The sequence below is a fragment of the Gouania willdenowi genome, chromosome 22, assembly GCF_900634775.1.
Source record: "Gouania willdenowi chromosome 22, fGouWil2.1, whole genome shotgun sequence".
Classification (NCBI taxonomy): Eukaryota; Metazoa; Chordata; class Actinopteri; order Blenniiformes; family Gobiesocidae; genus Gouania; species Gouania willdenowi.
In genome coordinates, this window is record NC_041065.1 from 31,957,818 (window position 1) to 31,975,468 (window position 17,651).

Consider the following 17,651-nt stretch of genomic DNA (forward strand, 5'->3'; position numbering starts at 1 on the left):
TCGAACAAATGCAGATGTTGTCCAGATTTAGCTTTGCTAACCATAAAAATTCCCCATTTTCTTTTGTTTGACGTTCGGGATCTGCTTTGTTTACCTGCTGAATACCTCCGATATGGCGACTTCCGGTTTGATGATGCGGTGATTACGTGCCGTGAAAACTCTCTATAGTCTTAACTGCTTTAACAAATACTTGGTGACAACCTCTCACTTTAACTCACTTTTTAATTAATTTGACCGTGTTTTAGCTCTGTGTAAAAACGATCAAAGAATGTATAACAGGCACATGTGATCATAACCTACTAATCTCAATATTCAGTTAGCAAAGGCTGCTGGAAGCAACAAGAAGTAATGAAAAGTACTAATATATCACTTTATATAAGGGCAGATGAAACATCAGATACTTTTACTACCTCCAGATTCAGAGTAGAGACTCTACTTGAGCTAGATTCATGTAGATTTAGACCTCTACTACAGTAGTTTCAAAGCCAACCTTATCAGACTGACCACGCCTACAAAGCCATTTGTTCCCATGAAGACCTCTATATCCTGTCCTCCAACGTAATGATATCCACTGGACTGGATTTGCATGAATATGTGGAGTTCTTGTTGAATGTTGTTCTTTGCTCTCACTGACTGTTCATCAGGTGGATAAACCTGAACCTTAAGAATGACCACAGTCCAGACTCTGCCCAACCTTTGATAGAGGTGTTAGTGGTATACATGGTCTTTCACTAAGGTCTTACTTCTACTAGACACTGGCTTGGTTCTGCTGCTGAGGAACCATGTGACTAACGACACCAGGACCAGCACGTTTCTGTCTACGGAGCTAAAACCATGAAGGTTGGTGTTCAAAGGTTACTGAGCTCCAGCAGTGACACAAAAGGACAACGTTTAGGAGGAACTCTTTAATCATTAAAAGTGTAATGTGACTACAGATCCATCAGTCTCTGAGGACCCAGGACGTCTCTCAGTGCATGGTCTCTGCCTTGATGGAGATGTTTTCCACGTCGTAGTAGATGCTGACCTTGTTGATTTCCCTCAGGTTGGTGATTCGATGTTTGAAGATCAGCAGGTGAGCACCATTAACGGCCACCTTGTACTCATTGTTGGTGCACAGGATCTTCATCTGAAGGAGTTTAAACACACACAGTGATGGACCCACTCACACCATCCCAGCCTTAAACTCTGAGAACCAGTCTGACCTCAAAGTTGGTGTTTGGGGTGAAGGGGAAGTGTGAAAGCTGTCTCTCCTCACTCTCCCACCTCTTCCCACGGCAGCTGTTTCTGACGACCACGTTCCTGTCACCGCAGTCATTGAAGCGAGGGTTAAAGTGGAAGGCAATGTCGTTTCTGGTGCTCAAATCCACTGTGAACCTGGAGGACAAACACAGACGTCAGCACTCTCAGGTGTCACTCTCTGCTGTGTGGCCTTCAGTCACACACACTTCTTGGGGTGAGCTTTGATCCTTCCATTGATGGTGAGGAGAAGTCCATTGTAAACTCCAGCGGGAAGGTCGAGGAGACATGGAGTTACCTGCAGAGAGAAGGACAGTTAGCCTCAGAGTCCTGGTCTACCCTCACACTGATGCTCGGGAACAATATAAAATAGACTTAATTTCACTGAATCTAAACTTAAAGAGTAACTAAACTCCTGTTTTCTCCTGACCTGCCACTAGGAGGAAAATTTAAAAAGTGATTATAGAAAATTATGGGCGGGGCTCCTGGAGAAGTTAGGACACGCCCAGTTTATACTGTTTCTCCAAAGAACAATCTATGCTATGCTAATTAGCTTCTCATTACTAACTATAGCTTGATTTAACTATTCTATCAGTCCAACCTACTCACCACAGATTGTAGAGGCCACTGGTGATAGTTTTTATATAATGGGTGGAGCTTAAAGTGCTAGTTTGTGCAGCAAGATGGTCCCAAAATGTCACATGATCTTATAAATAGCAAAAATCCATTATAATATCCTGTTTCAACCCATGGAGGGCAGTCACTTTGACATTTTACAACTAAATATGACACATTGAAATACTTTGACCAAAATGTTGAGTGTTGAACCAGGATCAATCAACAGCACAGCTTCATTAACACTACATTTGTATTCAGCAGGAAAAAGGTCTTTTGGGGGTTTAGTTACTCTTTAGGATAGAGTTGAAGATATCCGAGTGTAGAGGCCGAGGCAGAATGAGATTGTAGATGTTTAGATGTTCAGGGTCTGCACCGATCCCTCATTAAACCGTAGTGTCAATGTATGTATCAAAAATTGTGTTTAATGTATTACTAATAAACAAAATATCTGCACCTTTTTATTAAAAAAAATAACCCTTAAAGGAACTGTTTAGAACAATTTAATACCTAGGGTTATAAACTATGGAGAGTCTCTATTTTAATCATTATATGACACACGGTGGTTGATGGTCACGGCCTGTGGCTTTAAATAACTGGTGCATTGTGGGAGGTAGAGGCGTAACAGGAAGTGTAGTTTTTCAGCAGTTGTGTGTAACCCCTCCCTCAGTGATAAAGGTTGTATATTAGGAGAGGATTAAATATCACCTTTCTCACCAACTTCCTGCTTCTTGTGAGCCTCCCTACACCCACTCATTATCAGAACGGCAGAGCTGCGTGTGTGAGCCATGGCTGAGTAGTTAGGTGTTAGAAGTGCACAAATATGGCTAGAAACTGTGATGAAAGCTGCGTGAAAGGATATGTGTTCATTGATTGGATGATGCTCCACTACCCCTGAAAATCAGCACAGGTAAGTTCTCCTGACAGAGTTGATCATTTAGCCACAAGGAAATATGAGGGAATAATGTGGTGGGGGTGTGGTTAGTGCCATGACACCCCCCATAGTATCCACTATAAGCATAAAAGTAGTAGTGCTCTGAACAAGTACGTTTACAAGCTGCATTCAGCGACTTCCTGTGAAGGAATTCTGTCCATTAGCTTAGCCCACAGATCCCTCACATACCACCCAATGTTGTGTGAATGTAAACATTTTAAGTGTGTATCTTGTACCAATATTATGGAGCCAACGGCTGGATAACTCTGATTTAATGTCGTTATTTGGCTCAAAGACCCTAAACAAATGTTTCTTTTCTTGTCATAGCAACCATTGGCTTTACACTACTCCATTGTTTATCAACTGTAGACCAATGTAACAATGTTACCTAGCAACGGCTAACAGGAATCAACCAATGTGTGTCATATCCTGTCTACTAAAATGGAGACTTTCCATAGTTTATGCCCCAAGGTTTAAAATCATTCTAAAAAGTCCTTTTAATGTTTTTTTTTCATAAAAAGATGCAGATATTTAATTCATTGGTAATACATTAAACACATTTTTTGTTTAATACATTTCCACTACAGGAGGACTTTATCGGCCCAAAGGTTCCTATGGACTCACCTGAGAACTTCTGCTGCTAGGAGTCGTCGGTTGTGATCCCCGTCCAGGTGCAGGATTCGATCCCCCCCCTTGGGTTGGACCGAACCATCCTCCTGCTGAAGGATTTAATCCCCCTCCAGAGCCGGGCCAATCAGGTGCAGGATTCGATCCCCCCCCTTGGGTTGGACCAAACCATCCTCCTGCTGAAGGGTTTAATCCCCCTCCAGAGCCGGGCCAACCAGGTGCAGGATTCGATCCCCCCCCTTGGGTTGGACCAAACCATCCTCCTGCTGAAGGGTTTAATCCCCCTCCAGGACTTGGACCTGAAAACCCTGGTGTATGGTTTGAACCCCCACCAGACCCACCAGAGTTAGGACCAATCCATGATCCTCCTGATGGGAGGTTGGAACCCCCTGGGTTTTGTGGTTGATTGTTGCCCCAAATAGGGTTTGATGCCCCACCTGCAGGTTTATGAGATATGAAGCAATGTTGTAATACCACACACACACACAGGCACACGCACACACACTCACCTGATCCTGAGGCTGACGGCCACATCCTGCAAACAGAGAGAATATTTGGTAGGTTCAGTATCTGTAGGGAAACTCATTCTCCCGTGTGTGTGTGTGTGTGTGTGTGTGTGTGTGTGTGTGCGTGTGCGTGTGCGTGTGTGTGTGCGTGTGTGTGTGCGTGTGCGTGTGCGCGCGCGTGTGTGTGCGCGCGTGTGTGTGTGCGTGTGTAGACTGAGGGTGTGTTCCCTGTTTTGGAAGGTTTTTGTGACTCATTTGATCATATGATTCAAGTTTTCTCATATTTCTCTCTTACACACACCCTACTCAACAAACAAAACAAGTCTGAGACACAGAAAAAGGGATTTGTGTGAGAGACAGTCAGACAGGTCCTCCTCCAGATCCACACACACACTCATGCACACACACACACACACACACACTGGCACAGACACAAAAACCATCACAGAAACATACACAAAAGCAAGAACACACACTACACACAGATATACACTCAAAATAACACAGACACACCCTGAATGCACCATTTGTAGGAACACACACACACAGACGTACCTGTTCAGTGGGAGCTGCTCTCACCTGTACAGAACTTGGAGCTGTTCACATAGGCCTACTGAGGCTCCGCCCACTGCGGCTCCACCTACTCAAAAGTACCGCCCACATGTGAAACACACTAAACCTGAATCTGAACCACATCAGAGACGGAGAATGACTCACGTTTTTGTAACAAGCACCAACTTGTTCAACTTGTCTCTATAGCAGTCTGTAGGGGTCTGTAACTGGTCGGTACTGTATGTGCTGGTCGATAACTAGTCTGTACTAGTATGTACTGGTCTGTAGGGGTATGTACTGGTCTATAACTGGTCTTTACTGGTATGTACTGGTCTATAACTGGTCTGTAGAGGTCTGTAGGGTTCTGGAACTGGTCTGTACTGGTATGTACTGGTCTGTAGGGGTCTGTATTGGTCTATAACTGGCCAGTACTGGTCTGTAGAGGTTTGTACTGGTCTATGAAGGTCTGCGGTCTGTAACTGGTATGTATTGGATTGGACTGGTCTGCACTGATCTGTAACTGGTCGGTACTGGTATGTCCTGGTTTGTAGTGGTTTGTACTGGTCTGTAGAGGCCTGTATAGATTTGTACTGGTCTGTACTGGTCTATAACTGGTCTGCACTGTCTGTATAGGCCTGTAGAGATCTGTACTGGTCTGTACTGGCCTGTAGAGGTCTGTAGATGTCCAGTTTAATTCTAGTCCTGTATCTGGATTAGTTCTCAGTGATGTGAAGGACAAACATCAGGACATGGAGTGAAGCCTGGATGGACTTTATTACCAAGACATTTGAGGACATTACAGAGCTCAGAGGAATATCAGACCGTCACCAGATGGAGGACCTTCATGGATTCTGGACCTCTACATGAGAGAGCAGAACTCCTCTACCGATCCCCAGCTTGGTGACACTTTTCAGGTTTGTGACGCGGTGCTTGAACGTCAGCAGAGGAGCATCTTTCATGAAGACCTCAAACCCTCTCCTGGTGCACTTGATTTTTATCTGAAACAGAGAAGCTACACACTGATGGACCTTGTCAGACCTCCACACATCTACAGAACCACCACATTTTGAAACATTCTAAATAGTCTTAGATCAATTTGAAATTAAAGGGTTTGAACTCATTTTTAAAATTGTTTTAAATCACAAGTTCTGGAGATGTGTTCAGTGTCTTTGGTTCTGATCTCCACAAGGTTTATTTTGTCTCCAGCTGTCACATGTTGATGGTCTACAAGGGCAGCTCCTTAAACTCATTGTGAGTCCATGACCAGTTTTCTCTGAGGACAATAAACTATGTTCAGGTCTTCTCACGCAGATTGGACTCATGTGGACTGACCTTGAAGGTCTGACCCTTGATGAAGGGGAAGTCCTTGAGTTCTCTCTCCTCGTTGCCCCATTTCTTCTGGATACAGCTGTTCCTGATGATTGCGCCTTCGTCGAAACGAGGGTTGAAATGGAAGGCGATGTCCTCCTTGGTCTCAAAATTCACTGTGAACCTGAGGAAGGTGAAAAAGGATCTCCGTCATGGTTTCTGGTCTCCTGATGAAGGAACAGTCTCATAGAGGTCCTTGATGGTTGCTCACTGACCTGTTGACGCTCTGCTCAGGAGTTCCAGTGATGATGACCAACAACCCATCATGAAGTCCACCTAGAAAGTTTCTGCGGTAAGGAACCGCCTGAGAACATGAAGAAAAGAGGTTAGAGGTCTGTGGTGTTGTCTGTACCTCAGTCTGTCTCACCAGGGACTGTGGTCCTGGTCCAGGTCCTGAAGGTGTTTTTCCAGCCTGTCCTGAAGACTCCTGACCTCCTCCTTTGGCCTTGCTCGTGGACTCTAACGTCCAGAAGTTTCCACCTGCAGAACCTTTTGAAGGCCAGATTGGTTCAGGGTCTCTACCAGGCTGGTCTTCACCCCAGGCTGGGTTTACACCTGCAAGTTAATCAGGGACTACATTACTGAGGGAACATCAGAGAACACCAAGAGAACATCAGAGAACATCAAGAGGAAATAAGGAGATAATCAGAGAAACACCGAGTGACAATTGGAAGAACATAAAGTCAAGATCAGTAGAACACTGGGGGAATACCAGGTGAACTTTAGGAGAAAGTGTAGTAACATCAGAGGAACACACAGGACCTGGACTATGAAGCTGGTTTTCTACAGGTTCACACAGGGATTCCAACCTGGATCAGTGCGCTTACATAAAAGTGGCGGAGTTAGCGGCATCAGACCAATCACACGTACTTCCTGCTTGCACTCAGAGGAGGACGCTTTTTCCCTCGCTCCATCCTTTTTATCCCTGCTTGCTGCTCTGTGTCTTGTTGTATCTACAGGAGCCTCTACCTGCATCCTGGTCCTAAATCTCAGTCATAGAATTGATTAGCTGCTCTTTCTTTGCTTTTGGAACACTCTCACTCCCACATTTACATACACAACCTCTTTCTTCACCGTCTCCGCTGGCTCCAACCCCTCCTCCCTCCCTGCATAGGCAGCAACAGGTGAGCCATAAGGGCAGCGCTATCGTGTGGCTGATCTGCGAACTACCCATCCTAAAGACCCATCCCCTGTGCTAACGTGTTGTTGTATTGAATGTTGTGTTTGTTGGTTTTTGTCGCAATATTTGCTGAAGAGTTTTTTCAAGATCCCAAACTCCGCCCCTCTCTACAAGAGCCTACTTTGGTTTTTATCTCTTTTTTTTTTTAATCTTTTCTTCCAACCAATTGTTTCATATTTCTCATCTAAGAAACGGAGCTCTGTCCAGTTGTGGCTGCTCCTCAGTACTTCCGTACCTGTCCCCCGTGTGATATGTTATTGTCTTTCATTTTTCTTGGTTGGGATGTAACTAAAACTGGATTGCCCCTCGGGGATAAGTAAAGTTTTCTGAATCTGAATCACAGAGTAACTGTTACGTCACCATGAAGAATAGTTCATTAAAAATATGAAGAATTAAAACCCATGATTCAGACCAAAAACAACAACAACAAAAAAAAAACAGGAAGAAAAGAATGATGAGTGTTAATGATTCAATTAATTAGATTAATCAATATTAATCGATGGAGAACAAACTGTGACTTTATTACATCACACGTTTCTATTCAAGTATCCTCCTCATCCTGTGAGTTGTCTGTGTCTCTGATGCTGTGTTCATAAACATCATTATAATATTTACAGGACTCACCAACACACTATAAGAACACATTAATTAATTAATTAGTAAATAAATGAATGAACGATTGAATAAATGAATGAATGAATGAATGAATGAATGAATGAATGAGGTTTTATCAGATGACTAATGTAGGTCAGTCCATCACATATTAATCTATAGCAGGGGTATTCAACTCCAGTCCTCGAGGGCCTGATTCCTGAGACTTTTAGATGTCTCCCTGCTCCAACACACCTGAATCAAATGAATGGCTCATTATTATGCTTCTGCAGAGCTTGATGACATCACATTGGTTTCAGCCATAGACATTATAAACATAGACGCCACATCGACTGTGGAGGGACACGTCAACAGCGCTGCCATCTTGGACAGGTGGTGGTGGAGGCATTACAACAGAAAGAGGTATTTCTCAAACTCGAAGTAGAATTACTCGTTGAATTTTGAACCGATTTCCAAACTGTTTAATTTTTTAAAAACATCACACATGTAGATATGATACAAGGTGCTTGGATATATTTAAAATGCTGGTTTTACCACTTAACACATAATCTCCACACCCACATCCTTGAATATTTCAGTTCTTTGGCTACAATAATTAATGATGATGATATAATAATAATAATAATAATAATAATAATAATAATAATAATAATAGTTATATTGATAATAATAATCATCATCATACTGGATAACTTATCCTGGTCCAGACCTGATCGGTCACCAACACACATACACGTACACACAAAGGCGCACGCACGCACACACACACCTCTGTCTGAAGGTCTCACCTGAACGACTCACAGGGTTCATGGAAGTTGAAGGCCACACACTGAATCCACCACCATCAGAACGCCCTGCAGATAGCTGCACACGCACACAGTATTACTAACACAAACTCCTCTGTGTTCCTTTACATTTACATACAAATTACTGTAAAATCAACGTGTGTTTTTCCTCTCTCTCTGTGTGTGTGTGTGTGTGTGTGTCAGTTTTTCTTGTTCTGTCACTTTTTAGTCGTTCGTCACTGACTTTGTTTTCCTGGGCTACAGATTTAATGTTTTTATCACCAATGCTTAGAACTGCTACAGCTGAACTACAGACGCTACAGACGTTACAGATGCTACAGCCGGAATAATAAGAGATAAACTTACATTCATCTTGGAGACGTCGAAGTTGAGCAGACAAAAATCTGTGAGAGAACACGACGAACTGTAAATAACTCACCTGACCTGAAACACAGACACACACACCCCACAGTCACACTGTTCTATGACATATCATCTAATTATCTGATCCTTTGGGTGTGTGTGTGTGTGTGTGTGTGTGTGTGTGTGTGTGAGAACACGCTCCTTTTCTTAGCTTTATTTATTAGAACAGACAGAACATAAAATGATCCAACGTCCAACTAGTGTTAGGGTTTTTATTTTATTTTTATTGTTTACCCTAAGTAAAGGCTCATTCTCAAATATTAGAATAATAAAACTGACAGTGAACAGTGTTAGTGTAAAGACAGTGTGCATGATGCACCTGTTTATTATAAACATGTATTAATGATGATTGGTTCCTTCTTAAACCAATAGAGTGTTTCTGTTATTGGGGGCTCTCTATTGGCTGATGAGGGTGTCAGTCAAACAACTCAGCCAATCAGAACGTGCAGGTAGACGGGCTTAATACTCCAGTTAGTATTCATGTAAATTCCTTTATATCGTTAACCAAAAAACGTATATCGTTATTGTAACATGTTACTTTATAACGCGTTACCCCAACAGATTCTGAACACCTCTGTGTGTCTGTGCAGGGAAGGACCAACAGCCTCTGGTGCAGTTCCATGAGCTAATAGCACTCTACAGTAACTAGTTACTGGGTCTAAAACACTCTAGGGTCCGTCGGTGTGAACGCACCCTTAAAGGCAGCATGTGATGTGTTCAATGACCCTCTGATCTTATAGTGCTCTCCCCAGCAAACTCCTGACAGTCGCCTTTGTCAAAGTGAGGGAACAGATCCACCGTGAAGCTGCGGAAATGCGTTTGTTTCTCTTTATGTTCGTTTGATTGGTTGTTTCTTCTTGTTTTTAATCCTTGGTGATGCATTTAAGCCCTATAGGTTAAACGGCCTCCCCCTGAGGTTTGTTTATTGATCAGAGGAACTTTAATCTATGAAGCCTGAGCTCCAGCAGTGACACAAAAGGACAACGTTTAGGAGGAACTCTTTAATCATTAGAAGTGTAATGTGAGTACAGATCCATCAGTCTCTGAGGACCCAGGACGTCTCTCACTGCATGGTCTCTGCCTTGATGGAGATGTTTTCCACGTCGTAGTAGATGCTGATCTTGTTGATTTCCCTCAGGTTGGTGATTCGGTGTTTGAAGATCAGCAGGTGAGCACCATTGACGGCCACCTTGTACTCATTGTTGGTGCACAGGATCTTCATCTGAAGGAGTTTAAACACACACAGTGATGGACCCACTCACACCATCCCAGCCTTAAACCCTGAGAACCAGTCTGACCTCAAAGTTGCTGTTTGGGGTGAAGGGGAAGTGTGAAAGCTGTCTCTCCTCACTCTCCCACCTCTTCCCACGGCAGCTGTTTCTGACGACCACGTTCCTGTCACCGCAGTCATTGAAGCGAGTGTTAAAGTGGAAGGCAATGTCGTTTCTGGTGCTCAAATCCACTGTGAACCTGGAGGACAAACACAGATGTCAGCACTCTCAGGTGTCACTCTCTGCTGTGTGGCCTTCAGTCACACACACTTCTTGGGGTGAGCTTTGATCCTTCCATTGATGGTGAGGAGAAGTCCATTGTAAACTCCAGCGGGAAGGTCGAGGAGACATGGAGTTACCTGCAGAGAGAAGGACAGTTAGCCTCAGAGTCCTGGTCTACCCTCACACTGATGCTGGTCAGTGGACCATAAACAGACAGTCTGTCAGTCTCTGTTTGTGACTCACTATGAACTCTCAGACCCAAGTCCTGTACCATGAAGCTGGATTTCCTATTGCGCTAACTTCAGCATTAACCCTGTGTGTGCTGTACTATGACACTGGTTACCTTCTTACCGAGTAAATCACCATGGTAACTGATGCTAAATGGCTAACCTGGTATGGAGCAGGTTTAGTTCTTGGATAAGAGATCAGTGAGTATTAAAGCCCCACCTCCTGACCAATCAGTTCTCTTGGAAAATGCCCTGCCCATTGTTAGCATAGAATGGGCATGTCCTTCTCTCACTCATTGGTTGATTTGACACTGACAGGCACTGATCTAGGTTAAGTTAATGTGTTGGTAACCAACTTCATAGTATCTGGTTAGTCTTTAATTTACTCAGTCCCATTGACAAGATAATTCATCATTTCAAATCCGAACGCTCAGTGCCATTGACGAGAAAACTCATCAATTGCGTTTTTTCACAGAAGTTGCTAGGATACACTGTGACGGAGTTCTGCTGTGAATATAAGGCTTCTCTGTTGATGTAGTGACCAACTAGTGCCCTAAAGATGGCAGATGACACCTTTGATGACAGATTAGCCACTAATGCTACCATTAGCTAAGGAGGGACAAGAAGGGATGAGGAAGATTATGGCACTATGAAGTGCTATTATGAAGTATCCAGCAGCTCACAGCACCATATACTAACACTGCTCATGTGTGGACCTGAGTGGATTATTGATAACGTTGCGATCGTGAGATAAAAACAAACTACTAACCGAGCCAAACGGGCAATCTCTGCGTGTCAAGAGGAAGAGGAAGTTATGTCTGTGTGATTGACGGGGGGGGGCAGATACAAAACACAGTAAGCAAAACACATTCAACTGTGAGCCAGATAGCAAAATAATACTAACTTTGCCATCAAAAGCCTTTTCTGTGTTGTTTTTTTTAGAAGGAAATCAATGTTCAAATGTTAAAGTTTTCAATAAAGCAAAAAAAAAAAAATGCCTTAAAGTCATTAAGAGATTTTTGCTTTTCCTTTTTGCTCTGAAACTGGCAATTTGTGTAAAACTTGCTCTATTCAACTGCTGATTACGGAAGAACTAAAGAAGCTACAAACTTTTATTTTCCCGATGAAAGTAGAGATTTTAATCAGATTTCAGATTGTCATAGTACAAATTATTCTGTGGGTCTTTAAAAATCAATCAAAATGCTCTAAAATGGCTGGCACTGAGTGAGTTAATCTGAGTCAGTCAACCTGTCAGTGAGGAACACAAACTTGACGCTTCCTGAAGGTTGAAGCTGGAACACTGAAACTTAACAATTGACAAACTGCAACAAAAACAGGACAAACCAAGCAGATCTAGTCTGTCCATCTCACCTGGCTCTGCTGGATTTTGGGTGTAGATGGTGTTCTGTGTCCTCCAGAGGTAGGACCTCCACCTCTAGAGTCGTCTGTAGGCCACGGACCTCCTCCAAACATGGGATTGGTTGGTTGACCTCCTCCAAACATGGGATTGGTTGGTTGACCTCCTCCAAACATGGGATTGGTTGGTTGACCTCCTCCAAACATGGGATTGGTTGGTTGACCTCCTCCAAACATGGGATTGGTTGGTTGACCTCCTCCAAACATGGGATTGGTTGGTTGACCTCCTCCAAACATGGGATTGGTCCCCGAAGGTCCTCGTAGATTCTGCTGCCCTGATTCATCTCCCCCGAGAGCCTCGGACAACTGACACAGAGTGTTGTTACTGTACTGTATCCACTGACTGTGGTGCGTTCACTGACTGTGGATTGTTGGACATTTGATCTGTTTAAGTTAAATGGGAATTTGCAGTGTTACTTACGTCAAGCTCCATCTTTGTCCTGAAATTTAGAAACAAAAATATGTTAGTGTGTTGTCTAATTTACCCTCGAAAATATTGGAGGGGTTTGAGCACCCGAATGATTCTGGGAGCTATGTAGTGAGGGGCTTAATGCAGATCCCAGAGGACGGCTCAGACCAACAGCTATTTGAAACCCACATATTATTAGAAATCAGTGCAGGAAATTAACGCTACCGGGACCCCACCCTGGAGTTAGTGGCTCAAGGCGAGCGCCTGGTGGCCAGGTCTTTGCCTACACCGTCCCGAAGGCCCACCACCCACTGGAGGGATCCTCTCTGGTGAGGGAGGAGCCTGAGCTCGTTTGTGAGGTTAAGTTTCCACTAGATATAGTCAACCTCACCTCGACACATAGAAGTGTCCATACGTGCACTTGGCACCAGGACACCCTAGGTCGCAGTTCAATGATTGACTTTGTGGTCGGACTTGTACTCAGATGAAGAGAGGGGCAGAGCTTCAACTGTTCACCACCTGGTTGTGAGTTGGATGGCAGATAGACCTGGCAACCCTAATGTATTATGAGGTTTTGTTGAAAACGCCTGGCAGAGTCTCCGTCAGAAGGAGTTTCAACAATGTCTATGGGAGCAGGGAACATTGAGTCCAAGTGGAGGGCACTTCCAGACGGCTTTGAAGAGGTTCTGGGAGACCATCCAGCATCTTGGGAGGGTGAAACAGTGCACTGTCAATACCGTGTAGGGTGCAGATTGTGACGTCGAATCCAGACGGTGCAAGGAATTCTTCAAAGAATTCTTCTCACTTTGGTGGTCAGGTGACCAAACTTCTGACACTGCAGAGATTATTTTGCTCAGCAGGGGGCAGCAGAGCGCACACATTGCTGGCTTTGCTCTGGTAAGGTAATTTGTCTCCTGGCTCCCTCCTCACACTTTTGTTTCACAAAGTTTCTGTTAATAGTTCAGTTAACACACACACACACACACACACACACACACAAAAAGGTGCGAAACAACCAATGAGAAGAACCCTGACTGTCTGTGTCTCACACAGACAGACAGACAGACAGACAGACAGACAGACAGACAGACAGACAGACACGCACACACACACACACACACACACACACACACACACAGACAGACAGACAGACAGACAGACAGACAGACAGACAGACAGACAGACAGACAGACAGACAGACAGACAGACAGTTGCTAAACGTTTCCAAAGCTGATAAAGAACACCAGAACATACCTGTGGTATCCTGAGAGCAGAAGAAACTGAAGCAGGAGAAACTCAGTCTGTTCAAACTGAGGCCACGCCCCTCACCCAGCCACACAGAAAAACAAACACACCTCGGAGCAAACACATAAACGACTGTGTATCTTTTTGGTGTGTTAGCAGCCCCCCCTCGTGAGTGTGTGTGTGTGTGTGTGTGTGTGTGCATGTTGGGTCTTGTGGATGTGGTTGATGTCAACACACACTGTGTGTGTGTGTGTGTGTTGCTCTGTTCATTATTTCAACATGAAATCAGACTTTAATTCATCTTTGCTGATGTTTAAAGTCTGATGATGTCACAATGTTACAGTGTCTGATTGAACAGATCGGTAAAGATGAACTAAATGACCTTTTCCTTCTGAAATGAAATGTTTGTTATGAAGTGTTGATTGTGTAGTAACACTGTAGGACTGAGTGCCCTGTGTGTGTTAACGTTTCTTCACTGATCCACCACTGTCAGCCCTGACTGGGGGGCGTGTCCACACCTCTGGAGCCCCGCCCATATTAAAGCATTATATAAATGTCCTACACACACGATGGCCTCAGCGTTCAGTTTTTAAAGAGTGATTGAAATAGAAAGTTTGCTCTTTAACACAAACGAAACGACTGGAAACATAACAGTTACTATTTTAAAGTTATTTATAAACAATGGGTTAAAAGAACATCAATTATCCATTATTTATGATTCACAAGGTTTTATTTAAGACACAAAGGTCAGTAGTGTCAGTGATGATGGACGGCTCTGTGTGTGTCCTGACTCCAGTGTGTAACTCCTCCCCCATCTGTCCTCAGTGAGTTCTTTGAGAGGACCATCCTTTGTGTGTGTGTGCACGCGTCTCTATCACACTAACATGTCTCTAAACTTGATTCTGTCTCCCTCACCTTTCACCCTGTAATCTGAATAACCAATTTCTTTCATTCCCGGTACAATCTTTTCCTGTTCACTGGTCTGTAGCCCCGCCCCTTCACTCCCAGACACACACCGACAGAGCCAATCACGAGTGGCTGATAAAGTGAAACCAATCAAGAGCAGCTTCCTCATTGGTTGGTTCAGTGTTTACCTTCTCTCACCAGCAGAGGGCAACGCCCACACATCACAGTCAACCTCGCTTAAAAACACGCATAAACATTCCAAAGGATTTCAACCGGCCTTACCATGGCAACAATCCAAACGGCAGGCTGTGATTGGTTGATTTTATAAACATAAGCGTGAGCTCATTGGTGCATTGGTCACATGGTGGTCATGAGTCGTAGTGGCCCCGCCCTGAAGCGAAGGATCTTTTGTTTCAGGTCGTGCGATGCCTTGATTTTGACAAAGGCTTTCAGCGGAGTCTTCCTCACTTCCTGTGCGCTCTCCTCACACTCGCCGTCTGGGTTCGTGGAGCGTTCGTCCCCACTGGTTTCTACAGTGGTGGAACGAAACAGAGAGGCGGAGTCACTGCCCATGACATCATCAGAGCGGCACAGCAGACATTTTGTCTTTTTTTTGGTGCCGGTTCTCGACTTGCGGTGGTGATGATGACAATGGCGGCGATGCTCGTTCCCGGTGGCCCCGCCCCCGACGCTGTCTAACATTTCTGTAGGCGGGGCTTTTTCCTCTGGGATGAACGCAGGACGGCGTTGTCTTGACGAAGTCACCCTTTTGGACGCCACTGTGTGGGCGGAGACTGTTTTACTGAGAGGGTGGGGCTTCTTTAACCTTTTCTGAGAGGTGTCTCCACCCCCTTTACGTGGAACCTCACCATGCTTGGAGGACTGTCTTGTCTTCGTCTCCGCCCTCTTGCAGGGGAGCTTAAAGTGGGTGGAACCAGACCTGTTGAACCTTGTCTTCTGATTGGCTCCGCCTTTATTCAGAGAAGGGAAGGAGCCTAAATTATAATAACCCACCCTGAGCGAGGTCCTGGTCTGTCCCTGGGGGGAACCACTGGGTTTGAGGTCGGACACTGGGCGGGGTCCAGAGGCAGAGCCTGGACTGGACCTCTCCCTGGTGCTGATGCTGGTTCTGTTTCCTGTTCTTACCGGATGGTTGCGGCGCCACAGCAGAGCGAGAATATAACTGTGCACGCTCTGCTGTGATGTCATCATCAAGAAGGCAGGGTTTGAGTTTGGTCTTTGGTCCTCAGAATGCGGAGGGGCGGGGCTTGGTGCAAGTGAGACATGAAGCAGCTCCTGGTTGCAGGTCGTCAAGCCAGCGTTGGAGGCTCCGCCTCCTGCAGAAAGGCAAGGAGCAGACAGTGTGAGGAAGAGGGAGGAGTCTTTGTGTCCGACGCAGCGCAAGCAGGGGGGCGTGGCTACAGGCGGGGAGGAAGAAAAAGAAGAAGTGAGAGAAACATGACAGGTGGAGTCTCTTAATCTACTCATGGGCGTGGCCTAGTAAGATGGCGAGGCATGTGGTTACGGGGAGAGTTACAGTTACACTTAAATCATGCTAATGCGTCACATGTAGGAGGTTCCTACGCTTGTTTTCCAAATAAACAAATGTAAATGTGTGTTTAGTGAGACAAAAACACTCCATCAGTCACACTGCTGAGCTGAAAGGGGCGTGGCTGACCTGAGCATCCCGTCATCTGTAGCCGTTGGTCGTGGTTGTTGGTGGAGCAGAAACAGTCGCCGAAGAGGGAGTTGGACGAGTTGGACAAAGAACCAGCAAGGCCGTCGCTCAGCTCGTAGAAACCTGGGCCGTTACCATGGAAACGGCCTCAGTTAATCCTTTATTATCAATTTATCAGACGTGAAACTATGAAATGAGTTCAGAACAGGGGGCGGAGCACACACACGCTGCTGAGGACCAGTGTGTGTGTTATAAAACATGTGATGACACTGCACGTTACAAATATAAAACAATGAACAAAGAAGCAGCCAATACCTGAGCTGTCCGTCTGATCATGTGACTCCTGCTCGTCCAATCGGAGCTGGAGCTCCTGCAGCTGAGCCACAAGTTGCACGTCAGTCACAGGATTCTGAAACACACACACAAACACAACGGTTTAGGTCACAGGATAACATAATAACCAGTTTAACCCCAAAACCAGCGGGTGTGAGTGTGATGGGACACGCCGCTTGTTCAGTGCACACACACACACAGTAACAGAGCAGCAGTCTGTGTGTGTGTGACGTCACATATTTTCATCTTCAGGTGATTTGTGGTTGTTTCTCAAATTAATTCACCAACAGAAATAAAAATGGTCTTAATTTAAGAGTTCTATCAGTGACATTTCTTTATAACAACAATAATATTAATAAAAAATATAAATAATAACGTTATTACCTGCTTCTCCTCCTCGGAGCTGTGCAGGCTCAGGGCGCTGCGAACCAAAACCTCCTGCCGGTCCCTTCGGACCTGCAGCTCCGTCAGTCCGCACAGAGCGGCCCGGAGCCTCTGCTGGAGCTCAGGCATCACACACACACACACAGACAGATCTGGACGCAGCCTCCGATGAAGCTCCGCCCACTCCGTCCGTGAGACACGCCTTCAATGACGTCACCGGACATGTTCTGTACCTTCAGAGTAAAACTCCGAATGCATTGATCAGTGGCTTTGTTTATCCGTGTTTGTTTGTTGATAAAATGGTAAAGTGACATCATTAAAGGTATTTAGAACATGCAAACCTCCCAAACATTTTTTATTGATAAAAAGAAAAGTTAGTGACGCAGCAATAGAGAAACAAAGCAAATATAATAAACATTAATACAAGAGGAGCTTCAATAAGGAATAGTGAAAAAAAAAAAACAGAGACAACAGAGAATAGTGACTCATTTTATTATTATTTCATTAGAAAAAGACTTGAAATGATGTCATAGACTCAAGGTGGACAGGAAGTGTTCCTACACTTATTTTGAAACCCCATCTTTGCACCCTGTGGAGGAGGGGAGGGGTTTCTATGGCAACAGAGAGGGATGCACTCATCATTCCTGCTCTGAGTTTACACTCTGAGAACCTGTAAACTGCTCCTAGTGTTACAGTGGGACTGGTGACCAGATTATTTAGTG

General features: G+C 44.7%; 2 protein-coding genes across 3 annotated transcripts; both read right to left on the reverse strand.

Annotated features, from left to right (window-relative positions):
• Nucleotides 1-890: 890 nt before the first annotated feature.
• Nucleotides 891-8,922, reverse strand: lgals3b (lectin, galactoside binding soluble 3b). Its single transcript, XM_028437191.1, has 12 exons — nt 8,782-8,922; nt 8,419-8,494; nt 6,206-6,393; nt 6,054-6,142; nt 5,803-5,962; nt 5,328-5,468; nt 4,533-4,558; nt 3,922-3,947; nt 3,410-3,849; nt 1,446-1,534; nt 1,203-1,374; nt 891-1,126 (listed from the first exon to the last, which is right to left on the reverse strand). The coding sequence occupies exons 1-12, from the start codon at nt 8,785-8,787 to the stop codon at nt 968-970; spliced, it is 1,572 nt and encodes a 523-aa protein (XP_028292992.1). The 5' UTR covers nt 8,788-8,922; the 3' UTR covers nt 891-967.
• Nucleotides 8,923-12,208: 3,286 nt separating this feature from the next.
• dact1 (dishevelled-binding antagonist of beta-catenin 1) lies at nt 12,209-17,276 on the reverse strand. 2 transcript variants are annotated; one of them, XM_028437751.1, is made up of 6 exons: nt 16,930-17,276; nt 16,528-16,621; nt 16,213-16,335; nt 14,817-15,952; nt 12,396-12,414; nt 12,209-12,280 (listed from the first exon to the last, which is right to left on the reverse strand). In XM_028437751.1, the coding sequence occupies exons 1-4, from the start codon at nt 17,056-17,058 to the stop codon at nt 14,892-14,894; spliced, it is 1,407 nt and encodes a 468-aa protein (XP_028293552.1). In that variant the 5' UTR covers nt 17,059-17,276; the 3' UTR covers nt 12,209-12,280; nt 12,396-12,414; nt 14,817-14,891. The 2 variants fall into 2 exon arrangements, with proteins under 2 accessions (XP_028293552.1, XP_028293553.1); XM_028437752.1 differs by having other exon boundaries at nt 14,817-15,871; nt 16,930-17,275.
• Nucleotides 17,277-17,651: the final 375 nt, after the last annotated feature.

Coding starts and splice junctions, on each gene's coding strand:
- lgals3b (XM_028437191.1), bottom strand. Junction 5,963..6,053: donor CCTGAGCAGAGCGTCAACAG/GTCAGTGAGCAA, acceptor CACCTTCCTCAG/GTTCACAGTGAATTTTGAGA. Junction 5,469..5,802: donor TCAAGGGTCAGACCTTCAAG/GTCAGTCCACAT, acceptor TCTCTGTTTCAG/ATAAAAATCAAGTGCACCAG.
- dact1 (XM_028437751.1), bottom strand. CDS start 17,058: ATGCCTGAGCTCCAGCAGAGGCTCCGGGCCGCTCTGTGCGGACTGACG. Junction 16,336..16,527: donor TGATCAGACGGACAGCTCAG/GTATTGGCTGCT, acceptor GTAACGGCCCAG/GTTTCTACGAGCTGAGCGAC. Junction 15,953..16,212: donor ACAGATGACGGGATGCTCAG/GTCAGCCACGCC, acceptor CCCCGCCTGTAG/CCACGCCCCCCTGCTTGCGC.